At 40.2% G+C, this 15,803-nt stretch overlaps 1 protein-coding gene across 4 annotated transcripts in view; it reads left to right on the forward strand.

Annotated features, from left to right (window-relative positions):
* The window catches only part of GREB1L (GREB1 like retinoic acid receptor coactivator), a 57,662-nt gene that overhangs the window by 30,553 nt on the left and 11,306 nt on the right, over positions 1-15,803 (forward strand). For all 4 annotated transcript variants that reach the window (XM_062488407.1, XM_062488415.1, XM_062488424.1 and 1 more), the window contains 9 exons: positions 954-1,151; positions 1,910-2,090; positions 3,494-3,686; positions 5,103-5,236; positions 7,106-7,445; positions 10,406-10,521; positions 10,875-11,119; positions 12,165-12,727; positions 13,201-13,303. In XM_062488407.1, coding sequence (XP_062344391.1) covers positions 954-1,151; positions 1,910-2,090; positions 3,494-3,686; positions 5,103-5,236; positions 7,106-7,445; positions 10,406-10,521; positions 10,875-11,119; positions 12,165-12,727; positions 13,201-13,303 — 2,073 coding nt within the window. The remainder of the gene's footprint in view (positions 1-953; positions 1,152-1,909; positions 2,091-3,493; positions 3,687-5,102; positions 5,237-7,105; positions 7,446-10,405; positions 10,522-10,874; positions 11,120-12,164; positions 12,728-13,200; positions 13,304-15,803) is intronic.

Below are 15,803 nucleotides of genomic sequence, written 5' to 3' on the forward strand. Positions count from 1 at the left end.
ATTTTCTTCTTACTGTGTACTTTTTTTAAAACCTTTGTATTTTCTCAAACCATTGTTCTGTGTTCATTTTGTCTTTAACATATGGCTGTACAGTGGCTGAAGCTATTGAGAAACTGCCTGAATAAAAAAATTAAAGAAGGTAGTGAGAGGGACATTTCTTCCATAGCAGATCTACTGAAATGGACTCTAAGGCATATTTGAACAGGAGATAAGCACATGTGTGTACACACACATGAAAATTACATCCCTTGTAAAATGAACACAGTAGAAGTGGCATAAGCAAAAACTGTAGTACCATAATAGGATTTAATCTAGTAATCTGCAAATTGAAAATACTCAGTGGTTAATGAAGCGTGGATGGTTGGACATAGAATTTATCTAATGGAAATACTGAAATGGAACATGTTTTTTATTTTGAGGAAACATGAGTGCTCTGATCAGTTTCTCAGTTCTCTACATTGAGTGTGATATTGACATGCATTAAGTTCAAATAAATCAGAGTTTCAGGAGAATATTAGAGCTTTCTACCTCTCTCTCTGCCTTTTATTATAGGTACACATGCACATCTTTATGTATATCTGTGTATGTGCATGCGTATTATGTATGTGTTGGTTCATTTAACAGAAGGCATTTCACAGTGTTGGCATTGAGGTTTCTTTGGGTTGCACTGTTATAAATCCTTAAACACTTAGGGCATTTTAAAAAATGGGGAGTGCTGTACTTGGGGTCATCTGATATGTTACCACATTTTGATCAAAGAAAGAAAGTTGGCATTTGTGATCTGGACCAAACTCTCCAGAGTGCTGAGATTTATTATGGTGAGTGATTTCTTTTTTTTTTTCCTGATAATGGAGGGTAGGCTGTTTGGAGGGTCATGTTTTGCTGGGGGGGGTGGGAAAATAAACATGTTTCTTGTTGTGTTTTGTTTTCTTTTTCAAACAAACACACTCTAGATTTGGATGTTGATACCTTCCAAATTTACCAGCCACAGCTCACAGTTGCCAGAAAGCTCTTGTCCCAGGTTTGTGCTATAGCAGACAGTGGCAATCAGAGCCTGGATCTGGGCCACTTCAGCAAGGTGGATTTCATCGTTATCGTGCCCCGTTCGGAAGTCCTGGTGCAGCAGACCCTTCAAAGGATTCGACAGTCAGGTAAAAGGGAGGGGAAGGAAATCAGGCTGATAAACCCCCATGTGTGATGTTATTAATCATTACTGGTTTAAGGGGAAAAGTAAGTTGCTCCAATGTATCTTTTGTCCTCATAGTTTGCAGGTTTTTTTACTTAAAAAAAAAATTACAGAATCATTAATCATAACTGACCCATATTTCAGAGTAGTTTGTTTCTACTCCATTAATTCAAATTACATTCAAAGTCATATTCATTGCACGATGCATAACTTATGAATATGACAGCAATATATCTTTACAAAGACTAGTTGTATTGACACAAACATTGAAGCAGAGCATGAAGAGGATACAATACGACAGTAGGGAGAATCAGTTTCATATAAATTAATTATATTTGCAAAGGAGAGGTCAGGGTGACTTTTTGTGACTCGAACAATATTAATATCTTAGCTTAACGTAGGCAAGTTTGGCCTAGGATCATGGAGCATAGCCAACTGAGTGCTGCTTTGGAGATCTTTGTGGAGGCCTGATTTTTCCCACCCCCCTCCCCTTTTTTGACAATGTGAGAAGTTTTTGAAAGGTCTTCAGGCACTTTTTGGAGGAAATCCAGAAGCCAAAGAGCACATTTTTGGCCTCCATTGTGAGAGAAATCGCATTTGGATAATCATCTTTTTACTGGGACATATCAGTGGTTCGTTGGACAAGTTGCAGCTTCCCGTTGACCCTTCATTTTTGGATGCACTCAGAGGAAAAGATTTTTGTTGTATTCTTCTTTTTGACAGGTGTGCTGGTGGACTTGGGCCTAGAAGACAATGGAACGGCCTATCAGAGAGCTGAGAAATACGTGGTTCGGCTGGACAATGAGATTCAAACAAAATTTGAAGTTTTCATGAGGCGAGTGAAGCAGAACCCCTACACGCTTTTTGTGCTGGTTCATGACAATGCCCACGTGGATTTAACAAGGTAGCTGCTTCAGTCTGCTGGGGAAAAACCATCCTCTCCCAGCATCTTTCCTTTAGGTTTTTTTGTCCTAAACCTGGACACCAACTTAGACACCCATTGCTTTCTCTTAGCATTTTTAAGGCATTTTGTGCCTTATAATTGGAAAGAATCTCTTTTGGTTGCCCATGATATTTGTTACTTAAATCTGATTCAGCTGAAGGTAGGTGAGACTAGTTTCAGGTTGTTAGGATTCCTAACAGGACTCTTTTTAGGGTTATGTGCTGTGGTGCTGAAATTAAGGGGGAAAAGCTGGATTTTGCAAATTTCTTAGTTCTTCTTGTTTTTTTTGTCCTATTCCTCTTCTTTTTCTGTACTCAAACACAAATGTGTCTGATATTCACAGGCTGGTCATGCTTTAATTCATATTTTTATCCCTGATAACAGTGTTGTTTGTGATACGAGAAAGCTTATAGACATTTAAGCCTGCATCATGATAAAGATGATATAGCTTCTGTAAGAAAAGGATTTTATAAAACAGCTGTATTGGAATTTGCTTTAGGTCTAAACACAACATGTACACACATGCAGAAATTCACAACAAATCACAACTTCATCTTGAAAGAAATAAGTGAAGCTGATTATTCTGTTCTTGTTCCATGAGTAAACTAAGAAGAATAATATGGTTTAAGCATGATGTGTAAATTCATTTTAATATCAGAAAGAGTGAAAGGTGTCCCTGCCCATAGCAGAGGGGTTGAAACTAGAGGGTCTTTAAGGTCCCTTACAACCCAAAACATTCCATGGATCTATAATAAGCAAAATACTTTCCTTGAAGGACAGCTGATAATAGACAAAAGCAACATTATTTCTACCTGGATTTCCCTGTCACATTTTTTTACTGTCTTTGCTATACTTTGAATTTGGAATTTCTGAATATATAATGGAAGTAAAGGCAATTTCAGGAGCTCGGAATATCAGAACAGTAGTAGTCTTTCAGGCTCCCCAGCCTTTCAGTAATTTGCTGTTTTAGACTGGAAAAGACACTGAATTTCATAAAATTGCTGCTATATCCTATCCCCACAGCTGATGGAACAGTGTTTCTTAATGAGAGGGATTTAACTAGCTTTGTCTTATTTTTGGTTTCCTCTGTGTGGTGCTTTTTAAAATTGTCACACTAATCCACCTTCTTGCTGTCAGCAGATTTTGATCCTTTATTTAGGTATTTGTTGTTTTCCCTTGTTTTCCTGAGTTTACTCACAGAGATCAGTCAAATGTGTTTTGATGTCTTTTACCTTTCCAAAGAGATTTTTCTGAGCTATGTATCTCCATGTCATGGTCATTTAGAGATTTTTCTGTAGGAAGAGACGAATCCATTGAATTTCAGGATGTCAGTAAGGCAATTCTTTGCATTCTTATTTCTGCAGTGCCATTTCAAGTTCTCTGTCACATGGTGAGCCTAATCATGGTCTGGCTGATAGAGTTATTAATTGCAGGGAGGTGCTTGAAGCATTCAACCTCCTTGTTCTTCAGGTCAGCTCTTTCCCTTATGCCCTGCAAACGCAGCAGTCCAGGATCAGCTCTAGCAATGAGGTACATTGGATACAATCTGACACTGTGGTAAGTGTTTAATTGTTAATTTTAGTTGTGAATTTTAGTGTGGAATTCACACCTAACAGCATCTAGAAAATGTGTGTGTTAGGAGGGAGCTCCTTCTCTGCTGGAGTTTATTTTCTCAGATTCCAGATGGACAGCCCTGAGATAATGATGGTAAAGGTAGCACCTGATATTTAGGACCAGGAAATACACAGTTTTCTTTATCCAGTCATGTAAGATGAAAAACCACTTTCTGTGCTCTGGTCAGACAAAGCTATGTAGACATGCCATAAAAAGCTCCAGAGCTGGCTTTCTCTTTTCAAGCAGTTTAAATTTTGATGTAAGTTATATGTCACAGACCCTGTCAGGTCTGGTCATTACTTTCCCAGTCCTAATTAAAGTTGTGTTCTAGGTGAACAAGTTTTGGAGCAGTAGGTGCTGCTATTGTGCAGAGGAAAAATCCTTTTGGATATTATGCACTATTAACTTTTTTCATCATTTCAGCCAGCTGATTCTTAGGCTGTTTTGGATAAACCTGTTAAAAATAGCATCTTCTCCTATTACTTGTTTGGTGTATTTATATCAGATTTGACTTTACTGTGCTGAGTGGACCATTAGTTTCTGCAAAGTGTCTTGAAGTAGAAGCTGTAAAAAAATAGTTAATGTAAAATGACAGAGTGAATGAATATTCTAAATTTGCTCTTTGGTTGATTGTTAATATAAACCATGTGGTGACCTTCTGTAAAATGGTCTAGAAAATTTTTTGTTTCCCAAAAGTAAAAAAATTAATAGTTTTTAATCTTCTGATTAAAAAAAATAACCCACAAAAAAGGAGGAGACTGTAGGTAATTAATTACAGTCCTAGAGATTATTGATGATATAAATGCACTGGTGAACATGCTGTGCTTCCATCAAAGGCTTACAAAATTTGAAACACAAATATTCTGCCTTTCAGATAGCTGTCTGCAGATTTACATTCCAACAAAAAAAAAATTATTAATTTGTGGTTTCCATTAGAAAAGCATGAAGACTCTGACAATCAAGAACAACTTTGGAAGACATTAATCCTTCTATTTTCAGGCTCTAATCTAAATAGAAATGAGATGACAGTAGATATAAAGCCAGAGATAGGGAGTCAGAAAATAATTAGCAGGATTCTAGGAATCCTCTGCAGTCTCAAGGAGGAGATAAACTGAAAAATTTTGCAAGGACCTACACTTGTCTTTTCTAGCTGTAGGCAAATAAAAATCTAAGTAAAAAACTAATCTAAGTAAAATTTTGTCGTATTCGTTGAAACAAATAACATCCCTTAAGGAGAAGGTATAAAAAGAAAGGATTTTTTTGTTTGGCAAAGTGCTTTCCACTTATTTTTTAAATGAAACAAGAAATACAAATTTGTTCCAGAATACCTAATATTTTTGCTGTTTGTGTATGAAACAGGATGATGCAGCAAGTGAAGAAAAGCTATACTTTGGTTTGAATGAATACAGCAAATCCCTCCAGTGGGGAGTCACAAGTCCCCTTTTGAGATGTGATGAAACCTTTGAAAAAATGGTCAACACGCTTTTAGAAAGGTAAATAATAAAATGGAAGCTTGGGATTCTGCCCAGTTGGGATCTTAAAGATACATCTTTATGAGCCCCATTAAGGGGGATGAAGACATGATGACCTTTGATGTTGATCTTGGAAAACATGAAGTATGTGCAATTTTATTTTTGTAACAAGTTTAATGCGGTTGAAGAAGGGAGTGGATATCCTTTTTTTTTTGTTTTTAGAAGAGATTGGGCCCACTCAACAGCAATCTGGGCTCAGCTGTGCTTCTCTCTTCTTTTGGCTCAGCCCCCACTGAGCGTGGTGAGGTTTAAGACCTCACCACTTCTGGTGTCTGTCTTGGTGGTGGTGGTAGGGGACATTGTTTCAAAAATATAATTTTTGTTATTTCAGTAGTTAGCCATGGTTTAGGTTCCTGCAGCTCAGGGCCTGTTAGTACCCTGCAGCTGCCTGAAAAAGCTAATTTCATGGCACATATCCAAGATACAATTAAATGTGCCCATTTCATGAATGAAGGGAATACTGACATTTTCAGCAATATGGAGTTAATCTGCTGTGTGTATCAGCAGGACAGATCCCTTACAGCACTTCAAATAATAGGTCTTGTGTTTTCATATTTACTAGAACAGAATTGTTCTTTGTTCTGTGTTTTCTGTTTTAATTAGGTCAATGTAATAGTTCTAAATGCATCTGTATTCATTAAGTGAAATTCAATATCAAATGTGTTAAATTAGCAACATTAATAATTAAGTACATAATTAATACGTGATACTTGTTGTTATACAAATGGGCAGTAATAATTAGGTCAGTTCCTTAGGCTTCTCCTATCAATTTAGGCTCTGTTTTCAAGATACTGGGCTATTCTGTCTGGACAGATGATCCATTCAAGCTTACAAGATGAAAATATTGCAGACATTTTTGTAGTATAAGAAAGGCTCCATTTGTTTTAGTAGTAGCAGCAATGCAGTGGGTACTTTCATGAAGACTAAAAAGTATTTTAAAAGCTTACTGGTTTAATGACTGGCTTATGGTATCCAGAACAAACTACTGTATCTACTGGCTAAACACAACCCCCAAACTTTCTTTAAATGGGTATCATATTATCTATTAGATTACACGAGAAAGAGACCAGAGAAATTTGGAACTTCTAGTTATTTTAGTTATTTGGACTTATGTGGCATAAGACCAGCACTCAAGGGATAATAGTGTAGTGTTTTTCTGTATTATTGTGGCAAGTGAGCTCATGGGAAATGTCTAGAAATTGAGTGGGATTTTCTTTCTTGAGTAGGTTTTAATTTTATTTCTCTTAGAATTTCACTTCATATTTGTTGTCACTGCATGTAGTTGTAATGAAAGCAAAGATTTTGGCTATGTAAGTTAAATGGCAAAATGAAAGTTCAGATTTGGCTCAGAGCCAGCAATTCCTATTGGAATTAGCAATTCCTCAGAGCCAGCAATCCCAATTTCTGGTGAGAGGTTGAGAGATGTGAAATCATGAAGGACTTCTCCCACAAACCACTTGAAGCCACAATGGTCTTCAAGTTTGTAGAAGAAAAAGCTTGTGGGAAGCAAAGCCATTACAAGCTTGTGCTCTTGGAATGAAATGGATCCAAGCGGTTCCTTATCTCCATGAAGTCAAAGATCTTTAGGTGAAATTTTGGACCAGATGAGGGTAAGAGAAGTTTATAATTCCTGTTACTTGAGCTCAGCACTTGGGCCAAATGCAGAGAATTTTTTTCACATTTTTTTTCTATGAAAATGGAAGACTTCTTTCATTGAGCACTACTGAAAAAAAACAGGCACTTCTTGGCTATGCTGTCCTATGTTTTGGCTGATTTTCAGACAGTGCTGTGATTTAGCACATGCTAATGCAGAACTGTGTCTCCCCCAAGGTACCCCCGGCTGCACAGCATGGTGATCCGCTGCTACCTGCTCATCCAGCAGTATTCCCAAGCTCTCATGGCCCTCACCACCATGGCCTCTCTAAGGGATCACAGCACACCCGAAACACTCAGCATAATGGATGACCTCATCACATCTCCGGGAAAGGATAAGAATGGCTGTGGCCACATGCTTGTCATTCGGGTGCCATCGGTGCAGCTGGCCATGCTGGCCAAGGAGAGGTTGCAGGAAGTAAGGGACAAGTTGGGGCTGCAGTATCGTTTTGAGATCCTCCTTGGGAACCCTGCCTCGGAGCTCACTGTCTCCAAACACTTTGTGACACGGCTCAAGGTTAGCAGAAACTGAACGTTTGTGTGTGTGCTCACTGCAGTCATCTGGCTGTTGTAGTTGCTCTGTATTTATATTCCCACATGTTTATAGGTAAAATGTTCCATGGGGAAAGGGCAGGTGCTCTGTATCTGTCACTGTGAATGCATTTCTGTACTTGGAGCATAAAAGATAGAGAGACCTGGAACAAACCTGAATTGTTGCCTGTCCATGAAGTCAAACATCAGCAGTTATTTTCACTTCTTAAAGTTGAATAACAGCATGCATGAGATAGGGTTCAACTCTAAAAGCAGAGCTCAGATCTCTGTAGGCAAACTAATTGTTTCTACCAACTTATCTGTCTGTCTAGTGTATCTGTTGTCTGCTCTGTTCATCCATCTTCTGCCCTTCTGATAACTGGTAAAGTATGCTTCTTGTCACAGATTTCTTTCCTCAACCCCCTGCATGCTGAAAGCTTGAAGAGGTTACACGTATATATGCCTAGCATATCTGCACCAGCCTAAAATTTTGCATGGATTTACAAGAGCATGGTTCAAGTAGCCAAACCCATTTCATGAATTGCCCTCACAACATAAAACAAAGGGGCGATGGGTTGCCTGCTGTAGGTATCAGCCTGAAAGTAATACTGGTTATCTCTCCTGATCCTTGCTCTAAGTCTCACAGAGAGATTAATTTTCTGCTTCTACTATGAGTTATACAGTGTATTCAAAACCACAGAGAAGAGGAATAATTTTTGTGAGCCTGTCTGAAAGAGCTTGCCTACAGCCCAAAGCAGATAAAATGTCCTTTAAAGAAGCTATGACTCCTGCTTCTCAAACTTTATCTGCAGCAGGAGAGGGAAGAAAGTAGTCATAAATGGGACAGTGACATGTGAGATAACCGTTCTGTGCTGGTGGGTTTTTTTGGATAGGCATTAATTCCACCCTTAAATAATTCTGGATTAAGTCCTGTGAGGGCTTCTTAATAGTGCTTTGCCATCAATGAGTTGCAGCCCTTAGATAGTGCTGGAGCAGCCTGTGAGGCCGTGACTGTGGAGCTGCTGCAGGTGGATATCCCTGTAGACATTGGTCTGGAATAGAGAAATTTTATCAGGTAGAGAGTGAAAAACCTTCTAAATAATTCTTACTATTCCTCCCTGCAAAACATAAGACGCATTTTTGGACTAAACAAAGCTGTAGGATTCTGGATTTGTTTCTTTTCTTGCAGTTCACCAGAAGAAAAGCCCTCAAATCTGAGCCATGCGTATGAAGGGAGTGAGGAGAGGAATTCAGTTGCCCAAATATAAGCCTGTAGTGTCTTTTTAGGTGGGGTGTCCCAGTAGTATTTCAGAATAATAAAGGTCACCAGTGAGGCTGGTGCTGCACTACCATACCTGCTAGTCTGGTGCCTAGGATAACACAAGATTTCTGACATGGTCTGAGCATGTGTTTGGGGAACTGATTCCCAGTGTAAAATTCATCAGCCTAGGTTACCCGACAATTTTAATTTAGTCTCCATGCTGCTGGGCATTTGTTCTGACATTAGGTGGAGTACTGAAACTGAAGGACTAGAGCCAGTGGAGAGCTTTCACTACAACCATCCCAGCCCGTTTTTTGATGTGTGTGGGGAGAGAGCAGTATGAGGCTACTGAGTTCTGAGGCTCAAAATGTGGCCCCACCAATAAATACTCTTAGTTGCAGGAACAATGAGACCTCATCACAAGGCAGGGAGGGAAACTTCACAGGTGTTAGTGAACCCAGCTGAAAAGTGTGACTTAACTTAGCCTCTGTCTCAGAGGGCATTAGCAGGGTGTGGGATGCTACAGCAGGGTGGGGAGGCTGGGCAGCTGTCTCTGCAGGGCTGGTGGCTACGTTGTTCCCCTCTCTGTCAGACAAGCCTGCTGGTCAGCCAGACCAGCTAGAGAGGTCATTCCTCTCCATCAGGGAGCCAGAGGTACAGAATGAAACAAGAGTTGGAAGACAGTTTAAATAACTATCTCACTGACCAGGATGCTGTCATGGCATACTGTTTAAGTGTTAACAGGAATCAAACTTTTTGGGAGACCTTGAGAAGTGAGGAGCCCTGAGGGTTGCACCTCTCTGACCTTTTTGAGAAAAATGGCCAAGAAATACATCTTCTGGATGTAACTTTACAGCTCAAAGCCCCATGCAGTTATTCCTTGTAGGTCCTTATGCTAGTGAAAAGAAAATCAAGGAGAATCAAAAGAAAAACTGTCTTCCCCTGTTTCATTTGCTAGTCATGCACCATCACAGAAACTTTGGTCACTGGAGAGGCAGGGGAACACACAGCTGGACTAACCTTGCTGAGCCAGAAATTCTCTCTGCTGCCAAGGCTGCATTACCAAGTCATTAGATACTGCTAGGTAATTGGAGAAATCATTCTTTTCAGTAAGTTCTGCTGAACCAGGGGAACTGAAGGGTGTAAGGACATGGGACTGATGCTGCCAACCTTTCCAGTGCTAAGGGAAAATGGTGCAGTTTTGTGGTATCGGGCCTTGGTAGACTGTAGGTAAGGAGTTCCTTTGTGGGGGTATTACCTCCAAGGAAAGGTGAAATGTGTTTCTGTCACATAATCTTTCACTGTATAAAATAATTAAGCAGGGTTCATTGACCCATTTTCATACTCCACTTTAAAGTCTTACTTTAGCTATACATCTTTTATCTGCGCCAAATGGAACACATCGACTGCTTTTTTTTCTCTGACAGAACACACTAATACCACACCAGGTGAATATTTCCAGCACTGAATAACATATGCTATACACCATTTTCTTTGCATTTACTGCTTGGCTAACAGTTGGCTACCAGAAAACAAATGCATGCCTCCGCCCAAGATCTCCTTCCTGTTGGCCATTGAGTAAGCAAGCCCCATATACCAGGCAAAAGTGGAAATGATGAAAAAAGGAAACAGTTGAAGATTTAGAAGATGTTATGTAGTGTGACTGGAATGTTCTTTGTTCACAGGCTTGGAGGGGCAATGAGCAGGATGACTGGATTCCTCGCACCTATCAGGATCTGGAAGGTCTACCTTGCATTGTTATTCTCACTGGCAAAGACCCCCTGGGAGAGACTTTCCCCAGGTGCTGTTGTTACTCTTTCAATATGATTGCTCTCTACCATGCTCAGAAAAATTTGGTTTGGTAACGTCTAGCTGTCTTTTCACAAAATAAGTGAATTCTTTTTTTAGACTTCAATTAGGAACCCTTTAAAGGTTTGGAAAGTGCAGTTTGTGAAAAGTCATATTGCTCTAGTGTGTGGGTCAGTAAGTTTCTGTGCACATACCAAGGAGCACAACTTCCTTGCTGAATATTTCGAAATCATTTTATATGTAGGGCTAATAAAATTGTCCATGAATATTAAGTAAGCAATTAAAGGTAGAGAGTGTTCTTCAAAGATAAAACAAAACTGTATTCATTTGCGTTTGCTTTCCTAGGTCGTTGAAATACTGTGACCTTCGACTAATTGACTCCAGCTACTTAACTCGTACTGCATTAGAGCAAGAAGTAGGTCTGGCATGCTGCTATGTCTCCAAGGAGGCAATTCGAGGGCCTATTGTAGCTCTTGACCTCAGTGAGAAGGAGCAGGAGAAGGCAAATGGTAGCGAGAATGACTCTGATGAGCTGCTGATAGACTTGGACCGGCCCCAGAGCAACAGCAGTGCTGTCACTGGAACCTCAGGTCAGTTATTCTGTGTTGGCCCAAAAAACAAGTCTTTATTCCTGCGTCATAGGAATTTGGATGCAAACAATTTTTTTTTTTTTGAGATTTTGAGAATTGGAGATGTTTTCTCAATGTGGGTTGCTTAGCTGGATCCAGCTGCAGGCTAGACAATGAAATATTAGTTGCAGATTCTTCACAGAGTGAGCAATTTTCCTGTTTACTGCTAAAGGGAGAGAGTGTTTCAATGGGAGGGATGGTATTCCATTGCTAAGCGTCACTTGTGATTTTGATTTTTAATCTTACATTTCACATCTGTTGCTAGCTTTGTTCAATGGATCCTGAAAAGATCTTAAAAATCGAAGCAAAAAGGACTATATGAAATTCTAGGAATAGAAAATGTTCTGTAACTCTGGGAGTACCTACGGGTGAGGATGGGTATCTGCCTCCTTGCCAAGACCAACAGAATGGTTGGGTGTTCTCCTACCTCTTCAGGCGTTACCTGCCACCAAGCCTTCCCTTCTTTGCATTCTGCAGGCACTTTGTGGTTCCTTCCCTTTATTTCCCTATGAGTCTGAGGTATTAAGACAGCTGAACTGGATCTTTGCTATGCACTAGGTTTTCCCATACACTAACTAAGCCTGACAGGTAGGGAGGAGGGGACATAGCCCAGTTCATGTCCAAGCTGAAGTGAAATAAATACCCTGATATTTATAGAAAAGAGGAGGCAATGGATCTGTGTTTACAGTGGTTTGTTAAACTTTACTTTCAGAATTTTGTACCATCAAATTCCAAATCCTAGATGGGAAATGATAGCTAGCATATAGAGATTAGGATTGAACACTTGGAGTTTGAACCCTGTTGCAGCAGGACGTTTGCCTCTCCAGCCAAAGGCACAGACACATGTAAATGATCTCTTTTTACATGGTGAAACACTGATCTAAGCCAGAGCAGCATTCATTGAACAGAAGTATTTGTAAATTAGGATTGTCGCATAGATCAAATGAATTAATTGTTTTCTTATGTCACTCAGTAACTTTTCATGGCCTGCTTTTTGTTTTCCCAGGTTCCCTGGCTGACAATGGTGTGAGCTCCTCGAGTGCTGCAGACAAGTCTCAGAAGCAGGCACCATCCCTTAACTTCCAGGCTGTGGCACACAGCTCAGTAGATGAGGGAGCTTACTCCAGTTTTACAGCCAGAGAGACCCTGAAACAAGAGTGTGACTCGCTGGGTAACCAGATGGCGAGCAGCACCACTCCCAAACTCTCCTCGCTGTCTTCAGTCTCCCAGACCTTTCAGTGGCCTGCCCAGTCAGCCAAGGACAGCAAAGCCATCCGTGTGGCGCTGCCACGCATCGTCATCCTGTCCAAAGCTGCATACTGCCTCCTGAGCTCGCAGAAAAATGGGAACTTGCCTTCCTCCGCTTCCCTCCTGCCTCATGCAGACGTGTCTTGGCTGAGCTCTCTGAGGCCTCTGCTTCACAAGGACATGAGCAGTGAGGAGCAGTCTCTGTACTACAGGCAGTGGACGACAGCCCGGCAGCACCACGCGGACTTCAGCAATCAGGCTGAGGCATCTGGCACCAGGACTTTTCACCCCAGGCGACTGCTTCTGACAGGACCACCACAAGTAACAGCACAGTTCCTTCCTCCTGCCTTTTTTAGCAGTCTGAGGGGGCCAAGTTTGCAGTGATGTGTTTTGAGATCAAAAATCAAAGTCAAATTTTAAGGCTAAGTCCATGCAGAAAGTGGTAACGAGAGGAAGGGTGATGCTTTATGTCATGTTTTAGCCTAACAAAACACATATGGGTGGCACTGGGCATAACATTGCTGTGAGCATGCCAGGAGAGAAACAGTTACCACTGCATATCTCCCTGCATACAAAAAGTGACAAAAGTGACACAGGCTGTGGCCAGGTTGTGCTCAGAGACTCATTTAGTAAAAGTGTTTTCAGTAGAGTGGGCAGTATTACATCTTGCAGTGTTTTCAGGCAGAGCTGAACACAGAGCTCTGGGGTAAACCCAGAGGCATTTATCTGAAATTTGCCCTTCCACTGTAGTAGTTTGTGTTGGCATTTAGACTTTTTTTCCATCTCTGGCTCAGGTTGGAAAGACTGGTTCATACTTGCAGTTCCTAAGGATTCTCTTCCGCATGCTGATCCGGTTGCTGGAAGTAGATGTGTATGATGAAGAAGAGATTAATGCCAGTAAGTATATAGCAGGTATTCTTAAAATGTATCGTGAAGAGCCTATCTTGTGTACTATTCAGCAAGGAAGTTTTTAGGCTCACTGAAAGACTATGAATTTCACCTACTACATTTCCTCTCCACTGGTGTGTAGCTAGTGTGTCTGCATGCATTTCAGTATCAATTGATAAAAAAGTAAACTTTATAATGGGCTTGTCTGAGAACTGTTAAATGTAATTTTCGTTGGCATATTTGTGTAGCACTCAAATGAAAGTGAGCACAAAGCTGTAAATGGGCAATATCTGCCCATGTTATCTCTCCATGCAGGTTTTTAAGTGCTGTTTAAGCAGACAGGACATGTAAGAGTATTTTGTTCCTGGTTGAAACCTAACTATTTAATACCCATTTTTAGTAAGATTGTCTGCTGTCTGCAGGTTGCAGGTTTTATGCTGAGGATAAAGGGGAGTGGGATCCTCTTTGGATTTGTGCTCATTTGTCAGATCTTACAGATCCATTAACTGCCATGGAAGGACTTTGCCATGAGAAGAGCAAAACCTTTTAAAAATTAGTTCTCTTCATGGTGTTCTGGTACATAACACTTATGACCTTTAGACTGGTATCCTGAAAATGTAGCTGTTGCTGAACCTTTGAAAAGACTAATTTGTTTTTCTGTTCATATAGTGCTATTAAATAAAAAAAAAAAAAAAAAAAGAGAGAGAAAATATTTCCCTTTGATTTGGAGCTTCGGGGGCAGTTATTCTCTCATTTTTTGAACTAAAGTGCCTCAGAAACTCAGGATAAAATATCAAAATGTAAGAGATGGTCTGCATCATGCCAGCTGGCCTGTTGAGATCACAGCAATGTGTCACACCCCTGCCAGGAATGCATGGAACTCCAGCAGAAAAGCAATTTGGGTTTGGTTGGGGTTTTTGGTTGTGGCTTTTTGCTCCCACTACTTCTGTCAGAATGCTTCTTCAGAGGCCTTGTGTTCTCATTATTTAAAATCCTACTTTATTCTCCACCCCAAATATGTTTCGGTCACATTTGTATACATTCTTTTTGAGACTAAAAAACATAATAATTTAAATTCAAGTACTTTTTCTCTTCTTTGAGGTTTGTTTCTTTGGAGTGGTCAGGCAGCTATCTTACTTCCTCTTCAGCATTCATCTAGGTAGTCTGGATCTTCTTACAGGATTCTCACAAATGACAGGCTCTTTATTCTCCTTATCAGATTGGTACTCTGGCCTACACATCTATTTTCAATTTATCCTTCTGGTGCATGGGTGAGCAGAACTGAATATTTAACTAACTCAGCCTACAACAGCTCATGTATTTCCCTTCCCCCACTGAAAGCCCCATGACTGATGAAGCCTCATGACTATGATTGCACTGGTCTTTTCCATTCTCCCTTTTCATTGGCATTGATGTACTCCTTGTACTCCAAGGTTTCTCAGCAACTCAGTTATTTCCAACCAGGGTACTCCCAGACTGTGGCAGAAATACTTGTTATTAATCCTTGAATGTACATATGACTCACATTTTTTTCTGTTAAATATCACCAAACTTTTGTTATTACAGTTATAGAGGGCATTGAATTCTTTCCAGCTGATCTTTGATTCCTTCTCCATGTTGACAATGACTCTTGGGAGTGTGCCACCAGCAAGCTTATGCCAATTTTTTGTTTAAGCTGGTGACATTAGTGAGAATATTAAACAGTGTGTGCCTCTACTAACCTTTTAACTTCATTGGTAATCTCACCTGCCTTAATGCTTACAATGTCACATGCTTCCATCTTCTATTTAGTCAACCCTTTCAGTTTATAGACTGTTCCCTCTCTCCATTTCCTTCAGCTGTATTAATAATTTGTCCTATAGTATCATACCAAGTACTTGAGTCCAGGAGGATCAGATTCATTGCATTTCCTTTGTATTTCATAGCCATATAATGAAAGTAACACAGGATTTCTTTGGTCAGCCTATTTGCATTTTATCATATTTTTCATTTAATTCAACATCTTTCATTACTTCCTTCACCCTCTCCAAATTTTGAATATTATCCAGGTCAAAGTAGGACTCAGAGCTCTGTAGATTACTGTCTCCTCTTGCATCAGGGTAGGGTGATCATGTGCTCCTCTGTAGACCCAATCTTCATTTCACCAGAGTTCACTTTTCTAAAATCAGCAACCTCAGTTACACACCTATTTTCTTGCATTCTTCCATCTCATTTTGATCTGATTTGACTCACGTTCAAGCTGCATTCCAAAGTTGTTTTCTTTGGCCAGTGTTTTCTACCATTCCCTTGCCTAAACTTGATTTTCTACTTTAGACTTATCTTTGTTGGATCAATGCAGGAAAGTTTTGTTTGATCCTTGCTGGCCACATCCCATTCTGTAAAAGGAGCATGTCTTCTACTGCCTTTATCATGAACCGTCAGCTACTAGTTCATAAATATATACACCCTCTCTTTCCTTGCTTTCATCCTTCTGCCTTTGGGTACTTTAGCTTCTCATTTACCCAGTGCT

The sequence above is a fragment of the Cinclus cinclus genome, chromosome 1, assembly GCF_963662255.1.
Source record: "Cinclus cinclus chromosome 1, bCinCin1.1, whole genome shotgun sequence".
Lineage (NCBI taxonomy): Eukaryota > Metazoa > Chordata > Aves > Passeriformes > Cinclidae > Cinclus > Cinclus cinclus.